Source organism: Phocoena sinus, chromosome 7, assembly GCF_008692025.1.
Source record: "Phocoena sinus isolate mPhoSin1 chromosome 7, mPhoSin1.pri, whole genome shotgun sequence".
In the NCBI taxonomy this organism is placed as follows: domain Eukaryota; kingdom Metazoa; phylum Chordata; class Mammalia; order Artiodactyla; family Phocoenidae; genus Phocoena; species Phocoena sinus.
In genome coordinates, this window is record NC_045769.1 from 95,615,235 (window position 1) to 95,642,152 (window position 26,918).

General features: G+C 35.1%; 1 protein-coding gene across 13 annotated transcripts in view; it reads right to left on the reverse strand.

Moving 5' to 3' along the window:
* Nucleotides 1-200: 200 nt before the first annotated feature.
* Nucleotides 201-26,918, reverse strand: part of CCNT2 (cyclin T2) — a 48,348-nt gene continuing 21,630 nt past the window's right edge. For 2 of the 13 annotated variants that reach the window (XM_032636916.1, XM_032636915.1), the window contains 8 exons: nucleotides 18,716-18,844; nucleotides 16,827-16,887; nucleotides 14,315-14,377; nucleotides 11,075-11,120; nucleotides 9,262-9,425; nucleotides 4,529-4,599; nucleotides 2,873-4,031; nucleotides 201-2,771 (listed from right to left, as the gene is read on the reverse strand). In XM_032636916.1, the coding sequence (XP_032492807.1) occupies nucleotides 2,704-2,771; nucleotides 2,873-4,031; nucleotides 4,529-4,599; nucleotides 9,262-9,425; nucleotides 11,075-11,120; nucleotides 14,315-14,377; nucleotides 16,827-16,887; nucleotides 18,716-18,844 (1,761 nt within the window). In that variant the 3' untranslated portion in view covers nucleotides 201-2,703. Of the gene's footprint in view, nucleotides 4,032-4,528; nucleotides 4,600-9,261; nucleotides 9,426-10,039; nucleotides 11,121-11,239; nucleotides 11,334-14,314; nucleotides 14,378-16,826; nucleotides 16,888-17,342; nucleotides 17,456-18,715; nucleotides 22,189-26,918 lie in introns of those variants that run through there. The other 11 variants (XM_032636914.1, XM_032636913.1, XR_004350667.1 and 8 more) reach the window with 10 other exon arrangements.

A 26,918-nucleotide genomic window follows, 5' to 3' on the forward strand; every position in this document is an offset into this window, starting at 1 on the left:
CTTTGGTTGAGCCTATTGGGACCAGGCTGATGAACTACTTTATGCAAATGAGATGGTTAAATTCATGGCGATATGAATTATAAGGGTTCTCATTTAATGGAAATGAAACTTAAAAGAAATTCCATATTTTATCCCCATTGTGGTTTACGGAAGCTAATATCCTGTTCAGAGGTTGAAGAGTTTGAATAGCTCACACAATCCTGTAAAAATTACAACTGGCTGCCCTTTAATAAATAAAGTCATTGTAAAGAATTACATTTACAGAGTGAAAAGTGAATACATAGCATTTCAAATTCAATTTTGGAAGTACTAATAAGTACTGACCCATAACAATATACACTAGCTACCTTTTTAACTGTCCATCATTAGCACCAATAAAGATTCAACAAAATTACCTTTATTCTCACATCTCAAAACAATTCTGCAAATTCTTAGTGAAGTATAGTCACAGACCTTAAATATTCACATTGTTTTCTATGTCATACTGAAAATAAGTTCACTACTTTTCTGGATATTCTTTACAAAATCTTATTAAAATTCCTGGTATTATCACCCCAATTATACAGTAGCACAATCACCCTACGTCGTTTCACATGATAGCTCCTTAGAGGTTTCACATCTAAATTACCAAGAACAAAACCCTTCCCTCCCTCATCTTGCACTCATCTTAACTCTATACTAGTCCTTGGATTATGTACCACTGTAAAAGTATAACTGTATCAAAATTACCATGTTTATGGATACAATAATATGTCATACAGAGTAACAAAGTTACATGTAATGACAAAGATTACTAAAGTTATGCCAGACAAGAACAAAGTTAGGACATGCTAGCTAGGCAAAGTCCCTAGAAAGAGGATCCTAGTATCCTAAGTTCAAATAACATTGACAAAATAATGAACAATTATCTTAAAAAAAAAATTATAAAGCTACTGGCAAATCAGGTAATTGCTAAATAAGAGTAGAGCACGAGATTAAACTCTCTAATATTTACAACTGCAACATACTTGAGTAAAATTACAACTGTGCACATATCAGTGGCTTTGTAACAAAAATAATTCATATACATAGAGGAAAAATTAAGACAGTTTTCAATTCAACAGAAGTTGAATTCAACCTATCTCAAAGATACTCAACAGCCCAAAGATTTACCACAGAATTGAAGATTAGCTGATAAACCAGAGCCATGTTACCGGCATTTAAGACAAATTTTAAACAAGTTAAAGTCTATTGTTTGTTCCGAAGTCAGAAGACTGTGCAAACTTGACTTCAACAGGAATATACTGAGATGTGCAAACAAATATAAAACCTCCACTAGCTGTTTACCTGGAGGCTTACCTTTTTTTTTTCTCAGTGAGCTTCCTGTTAACAACCATAAGCTATAAATACAGGTACAATGCACAGTCAGTGATCTTTTTGTTTTATTTATTGTTAGAATATAAAAGAACTGAAAGAGCAATAAGTTTAATTTCATTTTTATAAGGAAGACTGCATTTACCTGAAAAAGAAATATGGCATCACACACAAACACGCTTCAGGGGAGGAGTATGTTTAAGAACATGGTGTCCTTCTGAACACTAAAGGAAAAGCGATTCCTGTTTACTGTTAAAATACGTAGTGTTAAAGTTCTCTATTTAAGAAAAAGACTTACTAATTCTTCACTAATGTAAGTTTTTGTGAATTTAGTTTTCAAATCACAGTAATCTACATAACCATTATTAACAGCTCTGTGTTTATAGTACTGCAACAAGCCAACAAACACTTAAATGCACTTCACATCAAGAGTATGTAAACTTTATTTTTTCCTCTTCAAGCCTTCAGAAAATTAGGGGCTATTTCAGCAGCCAATCTGGTCAGAACCTCTGAAGGCATAATCAGTGCCTCACAGTGTAAATGACCATCTGTGGCACTGCATACCCATCTGGTAGTGAAGTGTCCCCCTTCAGTGGCTTCCAGTAAGGCCTAGAGTTTAAGGTTAACATGAAAAAGTGCCACCTTTGTTTTAGATTAGTGATGGACTCTGACAAGATAAAATAAAGTTATTCTGTATATTGTTATACTTACAAGCAGCTCCAATCCTGAGTATTTATGGTAATATCTAAACATACAAAAATGTATGTACATTTTTCTCCACTTTCTTGTAAACAGTTGTCAGTATACTGTTTTATCCCTTTATCATTGAGACATGCAAATCATACATACGAGTATAAATACACCAAAGAAAACAATTTACACTCATTCAAAAGCCAAGCAACAACAAAAAATAGCTACAGTATTCAAATTATAAATAAACGAATGCTTGAGGCATCTTATATTCCTAGAAGCAGCCAGCCATTCACCCTAATGTTCTTAGCTGCAATTGTAGAAATACTGAGTTTTGCACCTTCCATGCTTTTACAGTATTTATAACACTATCATATGTGGAGATAAAGACTTGTTTACTATAATCTCTTCTTTTCAGAATGAAGAATAAAGCAGCACTTACAAATATTGAAGCAGTGGCAGTAACAGCAGGTGTTACCACTGCTAGATCAGGAGGAAGTTTTCCATTCTAACAATTTTTAAATTAAAAAAGTAAAGGAAAAATTGACCTAAACAAATGATTACATGTTCATTCCTTGGGCACTTAACAGCGAGTCCAGCATGTCGAATGTGTCTTTGTAGTCCATATGCTGGCTGTTTGTACTGTACTCGTGATTGACATCAGGACCGTTGGTCTCCACTGGCTTCTTGTCCAGTTTCACGAGGGTGCTGAGATGTCCGTAGCCCACCTGGTATGTGACAGGGGGAGGAGGGGGTAAGGGATGGTTAAAAACAGAGTTGTGAGAGGATACATACTGCTTAACAGAGGAGGAAGAACTAGATGAACTACCTGAACTTTTGGAACTTTTGCTCATTTTGGAGTGATGGTTGTGAGATGCATCATTGATATGCAGCTTCTTCCTTGAAGAGCTGGAACTAGAGGAAATGCCATCACTGCTCAGGCCAACAGGACTCCTCAGAACAGCGGGTGGTATCCCATCAGCACTGTGCTTGCTGCCACCACTGCTGCTGCCACTGTATGAGTGGGTATACTTGTGACTGCTGGGGTGGTGGCGGTTGGAAGGATGCTCCTTGTGCTTCTCCTTATGGTCCCTGCTAATATGCGGGCTGGAATGCTTGCTCTTCCCACTGCCTTCATCAGAAGAGCTGTGTCTTTCTGAGGAAGAAACTTTTATCTTCATTTTCAGTTCTTCTTTACTGACACTTTTATCAGTGGGTGGTATTGGAATCCGTAATTTCAGCGATCCACTCTTTTCCTTCTTATCTGCCATATATTTTTCAGGTTTTTCAGCATTTGTAATGGGAATTTTCATTTTAATGGGAGAGGTTACAGAACTGCTGCTGGCTGCCTGGGACTGTACATGTTTGTGTTGCTGTTCTACCTGGGCAGCTATATAATGATCCCTTGCATCCAGATCAAGGGTTTCTAGCTTACGTTTTTCTCTGTATTTATCTAAAGACATTTTCTGAGGAATTACTCCAGGAGTAGCAGAACTTGGCCCATGGTGTTTACTGCTTCCTGCTTTATGAGTATAATCTTGCTTAATAGAAGAATGGTCAGAAATTTTGTCAGGTCTGTGATGTAGTCCTGAATGCAGTGATACAGAAGGTGCCTGCTGGAAGTTGATGCTGTACTGGCTACCAGACAAAGATGTCTCCTGTTTCTGTGAATATATCTGTTCTGTCCTTGCCGACTCTTGATGTTGAGGCCATTCTTGGTGTGATGACAAACCATATGAGGTACTTGGCATTCCTGTTGCTAGCACTGACAAATTATCAGATGCATGGCTGTCTTGAACAGAAATATTTCCTGAATTTAGAGGTACTGGTGCAGGGAATGTTGATGTAGATGGTTTCTGAAAACTTGGGTTGGTAGGCACACCAGTAACACTATCTACTAAAATGGAATTCTGGACCAAAGATGAACCAAGAAGTGGTGTTTCTGATACTTGTCCATCTACTTTTGGTTTCTTAGCCGCCTGATTAGCCTATTTAAATAAAACACAGAAGAAGCAATGACAGCAAAGGAATTTAATACAAATTTCTTTGCTTATAAAAATTCTATATTAAATACATGGAAATAAAATCACCTGGGGTTTCACTTTATGTTGCCAGTAAATAAATATCTTATTTGGAGGCATAAAAAGGATATAAATAGTTGAAAGCACTGGTTTTAAATTAGATGCAGACTAAATCCTAGCCCAGCATTTGAGAAAGGAATTTAACTCGTCTAAGCTTTAATTTCCCTGTTTGTAAAGTGAGGAGACTATTTCCACGGTAATCACTATGAGAATTAAATAAGGAATTTATAAAGTATTTATAGCAAAGTCTACTGGACACCGTAGTTGAATAAATTATGGGTAGCTTACGAAACACTGTAATTACTTACGAATACTGGAAATAAGAATATTTAACCACAAAAATTCAAACTGATTAGCTACGTAGTTAACAAATTGATGTTCTAAAAACCCGCCAATTCTCTTACCCTCCAGTTTCGAATCCTCTTCAACCTACTAGGCGTTTTCTCCAATATTTGTAGAAACTCATGTGTTAGCTCTAAAGATAAAATTCAAATTTAAAACTTAGAAGGTGCCTTTAGATTTAGAATTCTCTCAAGTGGGCAATATTAGAAAGAAAGCGCAAGAGTTCATCTACTTCACTATCACCCTCCTAATTCAACCATCAGCACATACAGAAGTAGACACAGCTCTGAACTGGTGTTTTCAAAGATGAATCTTAAAAAAATTTGTTTTAAATAAATAAAACAAAACACTCCTCCCACACCCCCCTGATTTTACAGGCTTACTTAGAATCTCTGGAAAATTTAGTCACATTTAAAAAATTCCTTCCGAATAGAAAATCTCTATTACGCAAACATCATAGTAATAATTGGGATGGGCAAGATCCATCAGTAGATTCTTTAAAATCAGTGGGCAAAAGTTTAAGGAAAAAGAGAATATTTGTGTAATCCCAACATACCGTCCTCAAGATATTAATTATAAACAGAAAATCAGTAACTTTACGACCGTAACCAAGTGATCATGATTATCATTACCAGCAATGACATATCAACATGATACCCCATGATAAAATGCACAGTAGGATAAAACCCACTTCTGTGGTATTCTTGCCAGAAACGCATAACTTCACTCTAATAATGGGAAAACATGAGACAAAACTCCAATTGAGGAACATTTTATAAAGTAACTGACCATTCTTCTTCAAAGTGTCAAGGACATGAAAGAAAAGGAAAGATTGAAAAATTATCACAGATTAGAAGAGATTAAAGGGGCATGCCAACTAAATGGAACATGGGATTCTAGAATAGAAAAGTGGGGGAAATTTGAGTAAAATCTGTAGTTAATAGTATTATACCAATATTAACTTCTTTGTTTTGATAATCATGTTATTATTATAGAAGATGTTAACATTAGAGAAACTGGGTGCAAAGTATAATAGTACAGAATCTGTACTATTTCACAATTTCTTTAGATTTAAAATCATTTCAAAGTTAAATGAAAAAAATTCCTTTACCTATACTCGTAACTTCCTAGCAATCAACACTAGTAACATTATCAGTAAATCAACCTGGTTATATTTTTACAGTTTTTTTCCTAAAATTTATGATTACAATGAGATGACCCACTTTTCCAAAGTGGTGTGGTTATGATGAATTATAGTTTTTGACTCCAAAATAGTGTCATTAATAAAGTTATTGGCCACTCTCAAGATAAATAATATTAGTCAAATGAATTACAATGTCATGTAATATTATTAATGCCAATTTAATAGAGACTAGATTCATGCAAAAACTCGGCACCATTATATGCTCACAAGCTGTGACAACTAATTCCTGCTAAAGACTCAGGAGCTTTTCGATTCAGTCTGGATGAAAACAATCTAATGTCTGTACTACCATTTCTTCATCTGGAAAAAAAAAAAGACCACTTTTCTACTTGGACACAGCAGTAAGTCTAGCAGACACATGCCTTTGGGTCCAAAATTAACAATAAACTGTTTTGACTCAATTTCAGAAAAAATTCAAGTTATAAAAAACACATGAAGGTTTGTTATTAATCATTAAAAAAACCCAAAACAACCAAGCCCCCCCGCCCCCGAAACCCTGTTACAGGTAGGCCAAATACAAGCCAACGTTGTTTTGGGGACAGTCATTAAATGAATTATTTTAGTAAACACTGATGCTTCAGACACCACGATAAAATTCAGATACTCTTAGTATCTTATACTTTGTTACTTTATTTTTACGGGATCACAATGTGATCCCATAAAAATGTGAGAAAAGGCTGCCACATAATACATTGAAATTTTCAATGTGTTAAGTGTCCAAGATTCCTATTCAGTGGTTCTCCAAATGAATAATGTACTTGAGCCTTTTCAGAATAGAAGCAAAGGGATATTTAGGTGCCTCCTGTTGCGTCAAAAAAAGACTTTACCTATTGATACAATTTAAGAGCAGGATAAAAGGCAGATTACTCGCTTTCTGTGAGCTTTATTTTAGCACCATATATACAAACTATTTTTATTAAGTTTATGCCTATTTTATCTTTATCTATTGACTGCTAAAATAAGACGGTGGCATAGGTAACCTAATTTCAAGTCACAGATGGAAAAAAAAAAAAAAAGCCCCCACCAGTTTTTTATTTTTTTGCGGTACGCGGGCCTCTCACCACTGTGGCCTCTCCTGCCGTGGAGCGACGCGCAGGCCCAGCGGCCATGGCCCACGGGCCCAGCAGCTCTGCGGCACGCGGGATCCTCCCGGACTGGGGCACGAACCCGCTCCCCCCGCATCGGCAGGCGGACTCCCAACCACTGCACCACCAGGAAAGCCCCTAGTTTTTAATTTTTTATTATTATTAAAAAATTTTTTTACTGGAGTATAGTTGCTTTACAATGTTTTTTCTTTTGCCCACATCTCACAGCATGCAGAACTTCCCCGACCAGGGATCGAACCTGCATCCCCTGCAATGGAAGCGTGGAGCCCTAACCACTGGACCTCCAGGGAAGCACCCCCCCGCCACTAGTTTTTAGAAGATGCTATTTCAACTCACTGAAGATTTCCTACCACTCTGAATAACCTTTAGAAAAACCTCTGGCAATGTAAGGAAAAGAGGATAATCATGCAGCAGTAATACAGCATGAGGTATATAATCCAGGAGAAATTTTTCAGGGAGGAAAAAAAAATACCAAAACAAAATCAAGAGACCTAACAAAGAGCATATTTTACCACAAGGGTAGACAAACTATCACCAGTGGGCCAAATATGACCTGCATCCTGTTTCTGTAAATAAAGTTTTACTGGAACACAGCCACTCATTTTACAGGTTGCCTATGGCTGCTTTCCAGTTACGGTGGCAGAGTTGTCTAGGTGCATAGATAGTATAGCCCACAAACCCTAAAATAGTTACTATCTGGCCCTTCACAGAAAAGGGAGCAGACCCTTAATGAAATTTCTGTCTTAAAGCATCTAAGATATTAATAGAAAACCACATTCCAAAGCCATAGGGGTCTCTCACTTTATATAACGGAAGTCATGTAAATCCAGTTTTCAAATTAGCTTCAATTTTGTAAAGGAAATTGGGGAAAGCCCACAAAAAGAAGCAGAAAACCTAACATACCAGTTTAGATTTATGCATATATTAGGTAAGAAATGTTATCTATTTCCTTTCTGAAATCTAGAGTGCCTGGTTAAAATGTCTTAATCCCCAGGAATCCCCTGCCTCTGGCCTGCTTATTTCTCTACCAGAAAAACGTCCTATCAGGAGACCTCCAAATTCCAGGTCCATGATGTACAGAACTTATATGCCCAATCTTTTCTTGTGAATTCATACTTATTAATGCAAGACAACAATGACACACTTTACCATCAGTGGAACAGAGCAAGGAATATTACCATGAAAATACCTTTAGCTCACTGCTTCACATCTTCTACATAAGTTAATACCTGACTTTGTGCTTATACATTTTAAACTCAACAAAATTAGTTTACTTTATTTTTTGTTTATTTTTAAAAATTTATTTATTTTATTTGTTTTTTGGCTGTGTCAGGTCTTCGTTGCTGCGCACGGGCGGCTTTCTCTAGTTGCAGCGAGTGGGGGCTACTCTTTGTTGCGGTGTGAGGGCTTCTCATTGCGGTGGCTGCTCTTGTTGCGGGGCAGGGGCTCTAGGAGCGTGGACTTCAGTAGTTGCGGCACACAGGCTCAGTAGTTGTGGCACACAGGCTCAGTAGTTGTGGCACACAGGCTCAGTAGTTGTGGCACATGGGCTTAGTTGCTCAGCTGCATGTGGGATATTCCTGGACCAGGGATTGAACCCGTGTCCCCTGCACTGGCAGGCGGATTCTCAACCACTGTGCCACCAGGGAAGCCCAAAATTAGTGTACTTTAAATTAGGTATTCCTGTATTATCAACCTGTAGCATTATAAATCATATTTCTTTGAAAAGTCCTGAAAAGGCTTTAGATATTGAGTGTTGGTTAATATGTGCTCATTTTTTCCCCCTTTAGGCTAATGAATCCTTATTTTCATCCTGTTCATTTGATCATGTTCCTATACTTTTTTTAAAAAAAAAAATTTATTTATTTATTTGTTTATTTTTGGCTGTGTTGGGTCTTCGTTGCTGCACGTGGGCTTTCTCTAGTTACGGCAAGCAGGGGCTACTCTTCGTTGCGGAGAGTGGGCTTCTCATTGAAGTGGCTTCTCTTGTTGCGGAGCAGGGCTCTAGGCATGCGGGCTTCAGTAGTTGTGGCTCATGGGCTCTAGAACACAGGTTCAGCAGTTGTGGCACATGGGCTTAGTTGCTCCGCGTCATGTGGGATCTTCCCGGACCAGGGCTCGAACCTGTGTCCCTTGCACTGGCAGGTGGGTTCTTAACCACTGCGCCACCAGGGAAGCCCTGATCATGTAACTATACTTTTAAATTCTACTGCCAAATTGTTAAAATGGAATTATGTTTTTAAAGAGTCTTTATTTTTTCAAAATAGATGAAATATTAATAGATGAAATGATGTCTGGGATTGGCATCAAAATAACTATGGGGGAAGGAGGATGTTGGATTGGCCAGAACTGATAACTTCAACTGAGCATGAGTATATGGGGACTGAGTAGTTTTTCAAACCTATACAAAAGTAGATAGAAGTTTTAATCCATAATAAAAAGAAAAAATTTAAATGTAACAAAAAGATTTATTTTCTCTACTTACCATCTAGTAATTCCAGAGTAACTGTAGGATCCACATATTCCCACCAATGTTTTCCATCAGTTGACACGGGAATCTCCCAATTGGACCATTTGCAAGCCAAATGAATGCATACACATGCTATCACTGTTGGTTTATACTGAAGACAGAAGGTTGTAAGATGCAGACTGTTGTGGAGCAGGTTTGGAACGAGGAGTCATAGAAATTCAAACATGTAAAACAAAGAAAAACATTTACCAATAAGATTAGAGCAAAAATAAAATGATAAAGGTTTTCTTTTTCAAGTCTAGAGTATAAAACCTTATTTTATTAAATGAAAAGTTAATATTATAACACTTTTTATGACTATGGTCATAAAAATTTGAACACTAAAAAACCTATATAGATTATGAACATTTTCACACTCTCACTTCCTAGAGTATATTATTAATACTACTAATATATTAATTTTTCTAATTTTTTTTTACATCTAAATTAAAAGTATTTTTACCTCTCTATAAAAGGAGAGGAAGACAGTATATTTCAACTAATTACTACATACAAGTAAAACGCTTTAAACTTTCTTTGGTGGTATTTTTGTTTCTTTTGTAATGTCATGGCAAAAAACTAAAGAAAAAGCAGAAGACTATAAAACTGACAAGGTAATTTCAATAACACATCATAATCAGGGATTACCATTTGATGTGGCTTAACAAACATTAATTCTTAAGTAACTCAGACAACTTAAAACCTATCTAGGTAAAACTAACTTCTTCTCAGCAAAGCCACAGAGGAAACTTACCTTTTGCTGAACAGCTTGAAGGCCCAATGTTGTTAAATACTACAAAAATACTACCTCTCTCCTTCCATGACATGCCAAAGACTGGGCATGTAGCATGTCACAGCTAGCCTCTTCTAACCAAAGTTTTAAATTTAAGTGATTTTTTTGGCCTTGTTGTTCAGAATTTCTAGGGATAGAGGTTAAATCCCAACAACATATACCTAAGAAAATATATTGGCTTTTGCCAATCCAAAGTTTTAAACAAAACTTAACAGTGTCACAAGAAATTAAGGACCACATAAAGATGGTTTGGTCCACTCCTCCCTAATGACTCACTTTAAAAACAAATTTACATCATTAATATAATCAATCTAGAACAAAATTAATATATTAGATGTGAAAGACTTTCAAAAACTATTCTTCCAGTTCAGTTTCAGAATTGATGAAAATGTCTACTGATCAAGCACAAACCCATACCATTCTTTATATGAACAGAAGAGTAAGTTTTTTTTTTTAAAGTAAAAATTATACTTATGCAAATCAAGGCACTGATAGGATGTGACTACTACTAATCTACTACTGGCGGGTATTATCTGGAAAAAAAAAACCAAGTTATATAAATTTTATTTATTAAAAAAGCTTTAATGATTATTTTAAAGTTAAGATTGGATCAATGTGAAAGTTTTTAAAATTGTCATTTAACTATAATTGTAAACTAGAAATAGCTTTATACTTACCAAGTTGCTCGAATTTCTACGTTAAGTTTAGCTCTTTGTAATCTTTAGCTGCTATTCAGGCTACCAATTTTAGACTTATGCACTCACAAATCGAGAATATGTCATCAGAAAGCACCACTACACTTCACATTGTGCATTTAACCCCTCTGTGCCAAAAGTCCCTTGTACAATACACCGCAAAGCAGACAGGAAGGTACCACCACAGTAGATGGTCCAGTCTCCTGCTGCAACAAGGGTAAGAGACACATTGAGGGGGCCCTGCATTAAAGGAAGCTATAGTGTGCTACAACAGTGCAACAAAGAGGGTCAGGATAACAACCTGTTGGTAGCCATGAAATAGGATGTCTGTGCCAAATCCTTGCTTGCTGTAAGAAAAGAAAAAAAAACGAAGACAATACTATCAGCATTAACATGCTACCATCGAAAAGTTCTCAACACAACAAAAACTTCAAAGATTTGTACACAAAAAGTAAATTTTACTTACTACTTACAAATATCACAAGAGCGCCATCATTTTCTATACTACTGAAAATCTTCAACAACATTCACTCAAATGTTTCTTGCTATCCCCCAAAGATCTGAGAAACAAGCCGATTTGCTTTTAGCTAGCCAGTTACAAGGGCTAAACTTGTTACTAAGTTAAGCATCTAGTCAGCTAAAAGTTGCAATAAAGCATTCTCCTGGATTTAAAAAAAAAAAAAAAGAAGAAGAAGAAGAAAAGATTTTGAAGTCTAATACAAAATACAAAGAGTTGCCTGCCAGACTTAATCCTCAGTCATCATATTTAAGTTGGTTTAAGTACTTCCACCAAAAGAAAAAACAAAAACAAACCCCCAACCCCCAAACTCAGAGAGCACAAACTGCTCAGTTTTTCATCATGCTACTAAGCATCAACAGAGAATAAACAACCTAGAAACATTATAAGGATGTAGATATAGAAAACACCACTGCATTATTTTTAAATTATATAATCCAGTTAACCATAACGTTAGAAAAGATACAAGTACTCTAGAGGGAATCAGGATGCTTCAATACTGGTCCTCAATAGAAAAGCAATTTTTAACAACTAGCTTCTTGAAACACTGAAATGGAAAACAGTGCCCCTCTCCCTTCTTCTGCTTCTTATTCTTCCCAACAGGGATGCCTCTGCTATAGTCTCCCCCCTTTCCCCAGTTACATTCATAATCACTGACATACCTTTCCTCTCTGCTCACCTAGGATCAGTTCACCTCAGCTCACCCCCTCTAACAGGTCTCAAATTCCTTGCCCTCTCCTATTTTTATTTGTGGCACCTGTAATTCCCTGCTGCCCCATGTGGATCATCAACATAAAGGTTTACAAAAGGGATTTGGGTTTAGCAGAGTTGTGCTAAGGAAGAGTGTCAAAGCATCAGATGTCTTGGAGGCAGTGTGACTTAAGTATGGCATTCTTTCCTGGTGGGGAGGGAAGGAGAAATCACAGAAATGAAAGGTCCCTGTAAAATGACATCAGCCAATCCTGCAGCAAAGTAGCATAATAACTTTCTCATCTCCAGAGGTCGGGGGCAGGGGAGAACTTCAAAGAACTCAAACCTTTTACCCTCACCCCCACCCACGAAAGAATCAAAACATATAGAAAAGTAAGTAAAAATAAGTTTAAATTGCTATTGCAGTTTTCACCTCAGAACAAATGTAAATTCAATAACCTATTAAAAGTCATTGCAACAGAGAAGAATGTAGGGAAAATGTTCTTTTGTTAGCTGAAAGTGGTTTTAGGGGCAAAGGAAAAAAAATATACCAAACACGAAAGAACATTTTAAAAATGCAGTAAGATGCAAATTATAGTTACTTGAAATGTTAGTCAGACAAAATGATGTTAAACACATATGAGAGTCATACTAAAATTTAAGAATTGGTCACATTTTAAACAACAACAACAAACAAATCAGATTTAAATATTTTGCTTTGGATGATATATCAAATTCATAGTTTTTGTAAATGTTTAAATTTTACTGTTCAATTTTGCAAAATAAATGGACTTTAATGTCTCTAGCTTCTTTAGATAGGATTTAAGAGAAGCTGACTCAAATTTCACAATACTAAGCTGAAAATTCAGTTTCATTTCCAACTGAGTGTGTGTGTGTATGTATATGCACATACACATACATATTTTTAACCTATATTTAATATCTTCAACATCTTTCTTTACTAATCTCAACTTAAGGTAAATTATATGGCTCTCCATTATTTAAACAAAACAGCTTACCCTTTCAAGTTTTCAGGAAAACAGAACTTCTCTCAAGCTCTATTTCTTAATCCAACATCTACAATAGTTATCTATACAATTCTATACTACACTGTAATACTGAGGATGAGAAAGTGCTATAAAATATATAACCATGAAGAACAGAAACCAAAATTAAATATGTTCTAGTTTAGTTTATAAATGATAACATTTGCTTTTAGGATTAAAAAAATATAAATGGGATTTTTATTAGTCCATTTCTTAACAATGACAACTGTGGTACCAGACGACAGGTTTGTCTGTTTTTACATGTAGCCATTAGCATAGTAATAAAACCTTAACCTAGGTATAAAGTGAATTCAATTTAGAATGAATAAGAGAACATTTAGGTAAACACTAGATTCAAGGCCTTCAAAAGTCTTACCCATTTTGTTTAGAATAAACCTAAACAAGTCTGGTGGTAAAGGAATGAAACTGCAAAATTTCATTTTCAAAAAGAAGTATCAGAAAAAGGCACACTAAAGGTTCCAAGTAGTTGTTATTAGTGTGTAACACTTCACATGGTAAACAGGAAAGTAGTAGTACTGCATGCACCTGTGTGAAAAATTATTTCTAGAGATACAACGATAGATATACAGGATTCATTAACAAGAGTAGAAAAATATATACCACATGCTTTATAAGGAGTAAAGAAAACAATACAAAAACTTTGTACTCCTATTTATAAAAGGTTTAATAAGTACATCACATGCTGTTATATATCATGCTATATAATAATTTCCTCATTATACACAAAAAGGAAACCATTTTTAGTAATGCTAAAGAACTTTGAAAAATGTATTAAATCAATGCTGTTCAAACGAACATGGGCAAAACATTTCCCAAAGTGACAAATCCGCTAAGAAAGGCAATTTTTACCTGAAAGATTTGAATTCTTAAACCATAATCACTTTTCAGGAAGTCAATCAAAGTTTGACATAAATTGGAAATCAATACTATTTTCTGTACCTATATGTTAAATTTGGCCTACATCTTAAATACTACCTGAATTGGGACGGGCATAGCCCAATGGGGAAGTAGAAAGAGTCCTAGTATTTGGAAGCCCTCTAATTTTTTAGAGAAACAAGACTCTCACCTAAAGTTAAAGGAAGCTAATTCACCAGGAAGAACCAAAAATAGAAGTAGATGAATAGGCAGGTGTAGAACACTGAAAAATAATGCTTCAAAATGACATTTCTGCCATTTTAATAAAACTCAAGGCTAGAACAAAATAGCATTCAATTATCAATTATAGACAATAAAAAGCATTAAAACTTAACTTAAAAGTTTCACTTACCTCTTACTAACTGGGTACATTTCACCACATCTGTGTGTGGGTGTTCAATGGTGATCTCAAAACCTGAAATGAAAAGCACTTTTTTTCCCAGTCATTTACCACTATAATACTTGCCTGAGAAATGCCACTCATAACCATAAACGTATATTTTTCATTATTAAAAACACTCAAAGACAAAGTTTCCCATCACTGACATGTTTATTATACCCCCAATCATAATAAATAATATCTTCTCAAAAATAGTGTTCCAATTATGAAAACTGACAAAGTTATTTAGAGATAAGTAATATGTATTCAAAATTCTCAATTACAATTAGTTTGAGACTATCCTCAAGTTAAAAACAAACTAAAAAAAAAAAAAAAAAACGAACTAAAATCATGACAAATACATTAAGCTTGCCCCACAGTTTAAGGAGGGAATTCAACTACGTAACGTATTTCTTAAATATATTCCAACTCTTTCAGAAGATGTGAAAAGAACATTTTTCATAAATACAACCTTTGGGCCACAGTGGGAGAAATGACCTTTTAAATATGGTCCTCTTATTTTCTCACTGTACCTTAGATCAGTGGGTTTCAGTTAGCTTATAACTACATTTCATTACTAATAAAAATAAAATTGTTAAGGCAAGTGAACCTTATAGGCCTCAAGATTAAATCACTGTTTCTAAAACCAAAGACAACATATTGAAAAGCTATCATGTCCAGTCAACCCCTTAGGTAGGGCAGGGTTTTTCCGTTTCCTTTTTTTTTTTTAAAGTGGAGATCGTTGTATGGTGCCTTCAGCAGTAGTAAAGGAATAACATCCTAATAAACAGATTATCTGGATTTATAAAGTTATTGTGTGGTCTCTTCACATTTCTACTGTTATTAAACCTGCAAAATCGCACTTTAACAAGAGCCATAGTTATATCTTGTAAATTCTAATGCTCCCCTTAAAATGCTATTCATTCTCTGTGTTTAAGAATCTGTCGTCAACAATATGAATACGATACATTGATTTCATATGATAAAATAACTATTTTAAAATGTTATTTTCCTTCAACTTTCATTATTTGTAAAATTTCATATTTATATAATAAAATGGTAACATGCTAAATAGATTTGGAGGGAATAAAAATATTCTCACTTTTATTTTTATATATTTATATTATAAAAACTTTCAACAAGTTATATGTGTTTCAAACAACCTACTTTTGTAATAAAAAGAATCTGTCATGATGGAAAGCTATGATTATTAGACTTCTATTCAACATTTGGGAATGGAGTATAAATAAGATAAAAATAACTACCATAATAAATAATGATTATTTATGAAACACTATGTGGCAATTTTTTAAAAAAACAATCTTTCGGGCTTCCGTGGTGGTGCAGTGGTTGAGAGTCCGCCTGCCGATGCAGGGGACATGGGTTTGTGTCCTGGTCCGGGAAGATCCCACATGCTGCAGAGTGGCTGGGCCCGTGAGCCATGGCCGCTGAGCCTGCGCTCCGCAACGGGAGAGGCCACAACAGTGAGAGGCCCGCGTACAGCAAAAAAAAAAAAAAAAAAAACCACAACAATCTTTCATCTTCAAAGTCACAATGTTATAGCTACATTATTATTCCACCTTGCACATACAGGATGGAGGTACGAAAGGTAAAGGAACTCTGACCAAGTTTAGAAAGTAAAGAGGCTTACACATTTAAGCGCAGATCTCCATAAAGCCTATGTTCTTCCCACTACACCCTGCTAGGTTCTTCCAGAAGTAATATATGACTGTACACAGTCAAAACCTGCTTAGGGCTCAATTTCCTCATGAGTAAAGTAAGAGATTAGAATAAACAATTTTTACAGATACTTAAGTTGCACAAACCTTGCAGACAATATAACTTTTAGACAAGGACGATCAACATTTAAATAAACTACTATGTCACATTTAAAATGATGTGATAGGGACTTCTCTGGTGGCACAGCGGATAAGACTCCATGCTCCCAATGCAGGGGGCCTGGGTTCCATCCCTGGTCAGGGAACTAGATCCCACATGCATGCTGCAACTAAGAGTTCGCATGCCACAACTAAGGAGCCCACATGCCACAACTAAGGAGCCTGCCTGCCTCAACTAAGGAGCCCACCTGCCCCAACTAAGACCCAGTGCAACCAAATAAATATTTTAAAAAATACAATAAAATGATGTGATAAATTCATAAGCTCTAGTACAGCAGGACTGCCATGTATGTTTATACATATTACAGTCATACACCACAGCCCTAAAGGACCACTTTATTCCCCAATGCAAATCCAAAATGAAGCACAGTGTCTCAACTCTCTGAAAATATAAGAAATCACACTGAAGGCTATGTTTGCCATTCAATTAAATGCTAAACAAAATTAAAATACTATTCTGGCACCAAACTTTATTTTCAAATGAAACTTTCTTCAATGATAAAATTACTCCAGAAATCTTTTCCTTTATTTAGAATACTGCACTGAAGAACACACACACACAAATAATACCTGACATAAGTACATACCTAGGGTTTGTAGCATTATGGTTTCAAGTAAAACCAGTTCTTGAGTCTGCTGAAGGTAAGCCTGCCAGGTAAAAATAATAATATTAAAATGCTTAATAAACATAACACTACTAGACTATGGGACTGTTAAATCTCATGAGTATTATAGATTCATTACAAACTACTGCAAGGTAGTTTGGAAATATGAAGAAAATAAAACTGAGGGTGATAGAGAAAACCTATTTTCTGTGATAATTCTCAATTCAATTACTTCTAATACAGGAAACTCTAAATTCAATTACTTCTAATACAGGAAATGTAAACAAAGCAAAGCAAAGCAAAACAAAACAAAACAAACACCAATCTAAAAATAATAATATGAAAGGGGGTAGGTTAATTGAAAAAAGACATCTCCAGTCTGTAACGTAAAACTTTACCTAGGCATTGGTGCTTCAAGATTCATTAAGGACAGGAAGCGCCAACCCAAGTAAGATTAAATTCGAACTGGCCTTTAAAGAAAAGGATTTATCAACTCACTCTAGGATATTTCATGTAGTAATTCCTTGACTGTCACAGTAGGTCAGTGCGTTATTTTTTAGAATTAAATTCCTCTCTTCAGAAAAGACAAAATAAAACAATCCCTCAAACCCCTAGATTAAAAGAAAAAATTTTAGCTATAAAATACCAAAACAATGTACCATACACCTGTGGGGACAAAAACAGACGATCTTCTCCCTCAACTTCAATAAATCATTGCCCTAATGTAATTACTCGGGGAATAAAAGGTATGAAAACTTTCCTGCCATCTCATTCTTATATCATGACAATTGACTAAGGTGATAAGAAAACTATATTATATATAAATATTCATTTCTAAGGACATATTGCTAAACTTAGAGTGAAAGCACCTTTAATTTTATTTATGCCCATTTTGAGATCACTGAGCTGAATTTTAAAACACAGATTTTTCTATTATTTGAACAATACCCTAAGCATTCACAAGAAATAATTCTGAATTTGTAAAGTTAATAGAAACTATAAGAAGTAACTTTAAATAATCATACATTCTCTATCATTGAATAGCTACATTAATATTTTAGTCCCTAAAAGCCAACATGTAGGATAAAACCTGTCATTAATAAAATCAGATATATTTAATTTGGACCTTAAACTTGATCCAAATCAAACTGAATTAATACAGTCTGGTAGTCATTCAGTAGTTAACAGTTCCTGATAAAGCAACTCACTTACATAGGAGTGCTAGAAAAAGGATTTCAAAGGCCCAGAATGCTAGCTTCTGTTTTAAGATGTCAGAACATTTAAAAATGGTGTTTTCAAACAAGGTCTATTGAAACACTGGTGATGAACAAGCTGCCTGTAAACCAGTATTACTCTTTAGGAAAACAAAAATAATTTCAAAATGACACTCATGAAAGCATGGTAAAATAAATCTTTATGTGTCAGAGAATAGTAGTAGCATACACGCATTAATAAAGGAACACTTCCATAAAAAGAGTAATTACTGGTCTAGAGATAAATCCAGAGGTTTTTCTATTCCCTTACTTGCCGACAATTTAAGAGAATTATATATCTCTGGTCTTAAATACACCCAAACGATGAAGGTGATATGATATACCCTCTACATATATCACAGGTTTGCTGTGAAGATAAACAAAATGTGAAACACTTAAAAAGTACCTTTGAATCAAAGCTTTACATGATGCAGAATGACAATGAAATTCATGAACATTAACATGAAATATGTTTCTGTCAGAACACTTCCTGGTATTACATTCCTAAGTCGTAATAGTAATAAGCAGCATTGGAAGGCAACACTAATCGAATTGTATTTTTATTAAATCTAAATAATGAAAAGGTTTCAAAACCCAAAACACCCAATTTTTACATACATCACATTTAGTATCCAGCAGTGGCTCTAGGGGATGAAGACAAGCATGTGCTACTTTGATAACATGTTCAAGTTTTCGAGCCTGTTCTTCTACTTTTGCAGCCAAAAATAATGCAGTAGGTGATATTATCTGTGGAAAAGATAAAATTTGGTGATTTAAAAACAAATAAATTTTGGAAACACTTTCTACTTTCTAAGGGAGGGGGCATGCAAAAAAGGAATGCCATATTAATAGTATGAACTGAAGTTGGGCTATGACGAGATTAAATTTTTTAAAAGTTATTCATTAGATAGAACTAGTTACCTCAGTCTATAAAATCTGTTTTACTTGTTTTGCAAGTAGAATTCTAAAAGGAAAAAGACTTACACTTTAGCTAAGAGTTTAAATAATATTAACGCACATTGTGGAGGTAAAGGAAAAAACTCAAGCAAAATAATGAAGCCAAAGCTTTAAAAAAAAAAAAAAGAAAGAAAAAGAAAAAAGAAAAAGAAAAGTGGGTAAAGTATACCCAGATTTTCCCTCTTTTGAGGCAGTCACCACTTACTAGGATTCTTTTAATCAATGCTTCATTTTGTGGCTAAGAGCTATACAATCTTGCTTAAGAGAGAAAAAGAACAAGAATCTACAAGGCAAAATAAGAGGATTCTGAACATGAAACTGCTCCCTAGTATCTCTATTACTTCAATATAGCAATATTAAAAGTAGCTAAAAAGCCAGGGAATATAAACATGTAAGACAAACCAATAGAGTAGAAACCTTTCTAACTGGAGATGAAAAAATTAACTTTTTTTTTTTTTTTAGCTTTAGTAAGTTATGTTCTTGGGATAGAAACATAAGAACATTGCACTATAAAGATACTAAGAGAACACCAATTTTGAGCAAATATTTATCCAAAAACTTAGTAGTAAACCAAATAATTGCTGACTCAGAAAACTGGCATAATTTAAGTTCAAATAACATTCTAGGAATATATACAAAAAATTTGTCATGAAAAGATAATTTCTAAACGTCAAGATTCAGGTACATTATTTTTTCAAGAGATGAATATCTGAGTCTAACTGCATCTGAGGGGTTATCAATCACTATACAGAAACAATGCCAAAAGAAGGAGGGGAGGAGAGAGGGGGGCATAAATCAAGCTACACGATTTGGGTAGTTAACATAAGGAGAAAATTTGATACAGGGGAGATGGATCTTTCTTCTGATAGCTTTTAAAACAACTTATAAATATCATTCTTGAGATATAAAATTTAATCACTGGATTTTGGATCTGAAAGGGGCCTTCTCTAGTCCAACTGCATTTGCAGATGAGTCAATGGAGTAAAAATGACTTCACGAAGTTCTCTTCCTGTGTATAAATCTTTAAAACATACCTAAAATTAAGTGAGTTTGGCTACAAACAACCAGCAATAATGTTACCTTAAATAGACTGAATAATTCCATCTTGGACTTTCAATTTATTTCAGTCTCTTAAAATTACAACAGGAAATGGTTTAAAAAACTGAGAATGCTCAGAAAAGCAACTTATTCTTAGTTTTCATAGATACAGACTAAACTGTTATTCTTTACAACAGATTTAATTAAGCAATACCAAAATTAGTCAATATTCTTGAGATACCAGTTATATGGCAGTCATCCAGGGCAGGGGGGTCCCTGAGATGTAGAAAGTGTAAGATAACTGAGAGTGGACAATTATGTTCTATCTGTTTTGTCATTCTGTCTACATACTGAAAATTTCTTACCACTGCTACCTAGTCTGTTTGATTAATTCCTTTTCTATTTAACAGCTTGCCTCAAAAGATCACACCCACCCAAGGTAAAATTCCCGAGTAAGAGTGAATTGCTCTTCTTTATTCAATAGCAAATGGTGTATTCCTCTATCATTGTACTTACACTGTACTCTAACTTGGGGTTTATTAACTTTGTCTGCCCTACCAGTCTAGAAGCAGCTTGAACACAGAGACTAAATTATTCATTCGTTATCCAGCATTGTGAGCTGCTGTTCAAAATGCTTGCTTAATGAATGACATGTGGATAATCCACATATTAATATAAAGGCACCAATATTAAGTTCAGAGTATTCCAAATGTCAAAACAAAAAATCTAAGAGCCAATGCCAAGGTAAGAAATGCAAGAAACACTCAATAAAATGAAGATACTCTCAGTTTCCCACAATCTCTCATTTATTATCTCGTTCATGTCTAAGAGGGAAATGGCTAAGTCAACCTTCAAATGCTAGAACTCTGTCAAACAGTGAAGCAATACAGGCTCAAATGAAAAGTCAAATTAGACTGAACTTAATATTTAAACTGTCTTCCTAACACCAGATAATCCAGAATTTCTCTTACTTGCCTAAAGGGCACTTCTAAAAGTCTCCAATGAGTTTTTCTTGGTAAAATCTCTTAGGACTCCCAGTCACAGCTCCATCCTCTTCAGACTTTTTGTAAACCTCAATATCAAGAAGCACTTTCAAACCACATAGCTCTTCTCCTTAGAAGACAGTCTCAATGGACACAAAATATGCATGCTAGTGAATGATTCTAAAATTCTACAAAAAAGTTTTAAAAATTAAGTATTCAAGGAGCTAAGCAATGATCTTCAGGATAGGTTCCTGGTTTATTTACCCACACTCCTCACAGAAGTCTTTCTGTTCTCCCTCTAAATAGGGCTCAATTCTCATCCTCCTCCAGTGCAACTAATACCCAACACTCTTCCAAAGTTTCTGGTGAAATCCACTACCTCCATTCACATTTCCTCCTCTACTGCCTGCAAACATCTTACTCCATCAGGGCTGTAAAAACAAAACAAAACAAAACACCTTTTTAGATACTTTGTGAATATCCATGCGAGGCTTTAATTTTAAGGATGACTAAGGAAGGTAATCAAACTAGGTACCACTGCTTTTTGTATGAAAAGCTGACTTTGTTGTTTAGCTTATTAAAACAAAAATAGCTCAAAAACCTTTAAGTAACGACAACACTTCTAGTTGGTCGGTGGCTTTTAAAGGTGAGCATACTTCTGAAGACAACAAACATTCAATAGCAAACTTGGTTCAAAGTAAAAGAATTCACACCAATATTGGAGTAGACATTTGGTTGGTTCAAATGACCAATTACAAACTGAGATTCAGTTCACTGGGGACAGGGACCATGCACTATTCATCTTTTGTGATCTGGTACTGAGTTTAATAAACTTTCTCAAGTTGCTGTAACTAAAGAGAAGAAAAACTGATCTTTAAATAGTGTCCACAGTTTGTCACTCTAGCAGATGTACAACTATTTCAAGGGTATATTACATTCTCAAAACAAGACAAATTTCTACAGAAATATACCATACAAATGATGGAGAGGGGGAGGTAGAGGTGATGAAGCCAGCTGTAGCACAGTAGTCAGACTGCCTCAGTGGAATCCTGGCTCTGTTATCTGACTAGCCTAGGCAAATTACTTATTCTCTTTGTGGCTCAGTTTCCGCATCTGTAAAATGGGAGAAATAGTATCTGCTTATTAAGTTGTGGTAAGGATTAAATGAATCAATATATGTAAAGCACTTAGAATAGTGCCCCATTGTAATATGACTCAAATATTATTATTACTATGCTGCAAAATGAAACAACAGTTGTGTATTTTTAGGGTTGATCTTAAATTTAAAAAGTGATTTAACATGCTCATCAAAATTCCCTTCTTTCTCGCTCACCTTCTTTCTTCCACGGTTAAACTCAATTCTTTAAAGGGTTCATTGTACTCCTAACTAATAAGCAGATTCAAACACTGAAATGATGACACCTGACTTTACTTAAATGATTACACTTGCACTCCTCTTTTCCTTTCTCCCTCCAGCTGTTTTTACATTCTTCTCTTATTCTATTCCTTTGTATGTTTCCATTCCTACCGCTTGATCTGACTCCCTTCCTTCTCCATCTTTCTCCTCCTGCCCATTCCTGGCCGCTGTCTCCCCCTTCTGCTCATGATGCCTTCACTGCTGACATTCTTCACTCTCCATTGCTGCCTTCAACCTTGATAGTTGGAGGCAAGGTCAGTTTGCAATAACAAAAAGCTTGGGTGATGTCTAAGTCACTGGAAATGGCTACATCAAAATCAGTTTCAAATAAATCATTCTGGTCTTTATTCTTTTAGTAGTTAATTTTCTGCATACACTTTGTGTATACATTTTTATTTAAGAACTAGCCATAGCTGTTTTATTACTCTTCAACTTTAAATCTGCTAATGCAAAAAAGCCCTAACAGAAGCAAAGACCTCCAAGTCTGCTTTCTATTTGCTAATACATCATCAACAAGCTTTTTCTAATCTTTTCTTAGGTTTCATCTTTAGGTCCTACAGGCTGGTGAGGCCATTTCTGCCTTGTCCCTTAACTGCCCCAACACTTCCTGTCCCCTAAGAATAGGAGTAATTATTTTCTGTGCCTTGAAGACGCTTCATTAATAAATATCCAGCTAGTTCTAGATACCACAGTCTGAATCTGGAACTCACTTGCCTATGGCTATAGTTACGGAAAAGTGGTAATGGTTTAACTTCAGCAAAGACTCACAGAAAGAGGATCCCAGAACAGGAAAAGTAAAGTAAAAACTTAGATATGAAGGAAAACAGCCCCCCAACAAAGAAGAAAATGGAATAGGTCAAAATGTCCGTTTGTTACTAAGAAAGATCACCAAGCTTCAACAAATTAAACCAAAATTCCAGTACAATGTTAAAAAGGGGTTTAAACCCTTAATTTTACTGCACTGAAAACACTGGCATTTCAGTGTTACAGAAAATGTCATTAACTCACTCTGGCATTTTAGCTGTTTTCCTACCCATATAATTATGTGTGAGTGTAATACTGTCAACGTAAGAAATTTTATGTTGAGAATTTAAACAAATCTTCAGGTTGGATGTTATTTGGAACATCTAGTTACATTTTAAAAAGAGCTGGCTTAATAAAGACTGAAAAAATACTAGTATTCAGTATTGCTGAAAAATAGTACTGATGAAGAGAACAGGGCTTGATTTCCAAAGTAATTACATTATATTTAAACACATTTAATATGCTTAACACAATTTGGCATTTTAAAATTTATTTATTGAGGAATACCTCATCATTATGAATTTGTTACAAAAATGAAAAAAAATCAATTTATAGTTTAAAATACCCTTAGCATTTCAAATGTTGGTGTTCAACTCTCCCTTACATATTCAGCTCCTACCAGCCCATAATAAACAATCATAGTACTGTGAAATAAGAACATTAACGTTGCATATGTATTCTATCATACCACATAAACCTTAAAAAAACCACTTTTCTTCAGATGGCTAAACAAACAAAAACTAATGTTATAGAAGAATTAATACTGTGAAGATGGCCTGATTCTCCAAATTGATCTACAGATTCACAAAATCCCTGTCAAATCCCAGCTTCTTTTTTGCAGAAACTGACCAGCTGATCCTAAAATTCATATGGAAATGCAAGGGACAGAGAATAACCAAAACAACCTTGAAAAAGAAGAACAAAGTTGGAAAGACTCATACTTCCTGAATTCAAAACTTACAAGCTACAGTAATCAAGACTATGTGGTACTGCATAAAGACATATAGGTTGTGGAATAGAACAAAGAGTTCAGAAATAAACATTATATTTATGGTCAACTGATTTTTCAACAAGAGTGTCAAGATAATTCAATAAACTGATTTTTCAACAAGAGTGTCAAGATAATTCAATAAAGTCTTTTCACCTAATAGTGCTGGGACAACCATATAATCACATGCAAAAAAATGAAGTCCATCCCTCCCTCTTTAACACCACAAACCAAAAGTAACTGAAAATGGATCACAGGACAAAATGTAAGAGCTAAAGCTATTTAAAAAAACTCCTATAAGAATACAGCAATAAATCTTCATAACTTTGGATCAGGCAATGCTTTCTTAGATATACCAAAGCACAAGTGACAAAAGAAAAATATTAATAAATTGGATACATGTGCTACAAATGACACCATCAAGAATGTGAAAAAGACAAGCAATGGAATGGAAGAAAAAACTCCCAAATTATTTTTCTGATAAGCGATTATTACCCAGAATATATAAAGACGTCCTACAACTTAGATTTTTTTTCAATAAATACATACTACAGTGCCTTAGCAACTGCAGTGGGTTGAATCCACAGATGTAGAACCTTGTATACAGAGGGCAGGGCAACGGTAAAGTTCTATGCATATTTCCTAGTGTGTGGGGGTGGGGTCCCTAAACCCTGTACTGTTCAAGGCTTAAGCATATACAAATAGCCAACACACACATGAAAAGATGCTCTAGACCATTAATCACTACGGAAAAGCAAATCAAAACCACGAGATACTACTGTACACTCACTAGGATAACCATAATTTTGAAAAAAGCCAGTTTAAGTGCTGGCAAAGATGTGGAGAAAGTGGAACCATTTAACGTTGTTTATGGGAAGGTAAAATGGTATGAATACTCTGGAAAACCATTTGGCAGTTTCACAAAATGTCTTTAAAAAAGCTATCCAAGGGACTTCCCTGGTGGTTCAGTGGGTAAGACTCCTCACTCACAATGCAGGGGGCCTGGGTTCAGTCCCTAGTCAGGGAACTAGATCCCGCATGCATGTTGCAACTGAGTGTCCACATGCAAAAACTAAGAAGTCCACATGCCTCAACTAAAAGATCCCTCACGCCACAAGGAAGATCTCATGTGCCACAACTAAGACCCGGTGCCGCCAAAATAAATAAATAAATAAATAAAATATTAAAAAAGAAGCTACCTAAGATTATTGAGGTCTAGGTTTACCATACAATCTAGCAATTCCACTCCCAGGTATATACTCAAGAGAAAACAAAACCTTAACTCCACACAAAACCTTGCACACGAATGTTCACACCAGCATTATTCACAATAGCAAAAAATTTGAAACAACCTAGATGTCCACAAACTGATAAATGGATGAATAAAATGAGATATCCACACAATGAATGGAATGTTACTCAGCAGTAAAAAGGAACGAAGTGCTAATATATGCTACACCATGGGCGAATCTTGGAAACATTATGCTAAGTGTAATACCACATATTGCATAATTCCATTTATATGCAATGTCCAGAATAGGCAAATCTACAGAGACAGAATGGTTGTCCAGGATTGGGAGGGGGGAGAAAAATCAGCGAACTGCTAATAGGCATGGGGTTTCTTTTTGGGGTGATGAAAGTACTATACACTTAGATTGTGATAATGGCTGCATAACTCTATAAATATACCCACTGAATTACACATTCTAAACTGGTGAATTTAAGGTATATTTTCATCACCCGCAAAAGAAACCCTATGCCCATTAGTTCACATCACATCTATTTCCTTAAATATGACATACACGGAGTACTTAACATGCCAGCTTTACAACTAGGCCCCAAAATGCTGTGGGGTGGTAAGGATGTTTCTATCACTTTCCTCATTCCCTAGAATGTGTACACATGTTTATAGTAGAATGTATAGTGATATAGTCTGATTTTCACTTAAAAAAATTACTGTAAACAATTTTATGTACTAAAAATATCTTTGTTATGCCTTCAAAATCAGTTTATAAATTACATAAAGTCAGTCTTCATACAGAGACCTTTGTGTGCCTTGGCTAATGCAAACACTCTTTGCATATTTGTTAACATAAAAATCTGCTCTATTCTATAGACCAGGCTCAGTTTAGAATGACTACATCACCAAATTGTATAAAATACTTTCTTAGTTCTGGGACAAATAAGCTAAAGCCATCAAAGAAGCATATGAACTAACAAGACTAGCAGACACAAGTATGTGTGTGTGCACGAAAAAAAGTATGAATTATATGAATATTTTACAATCATTTAATTTTGAGGGAAAAAAGTTGCTTCATGAAGACTTTATAAAGACTTGTATAAGATATGGTCAATACATTCCATCAGTCAACATATGTAACTAGACATATAGAGCACCATGTTTCAAAGCTTTTTTAAAAAACTTTGAGCTCTTTTCAGAATCAATCTGAAAAAAAATCTAACAATATCACATGCTTTCATATGTCTATCAAACGCTCTCTGAGGGATCTTCTGCCTTGCTTACTCAAATCTCCACAGAAAATCAGAGTAACAAGATAGCAAAACCAAGAGCCTATGGATGCTTATAACCAAACCACTTAACAAGGAAATCCCAATATACAAATGGGAGAGGAG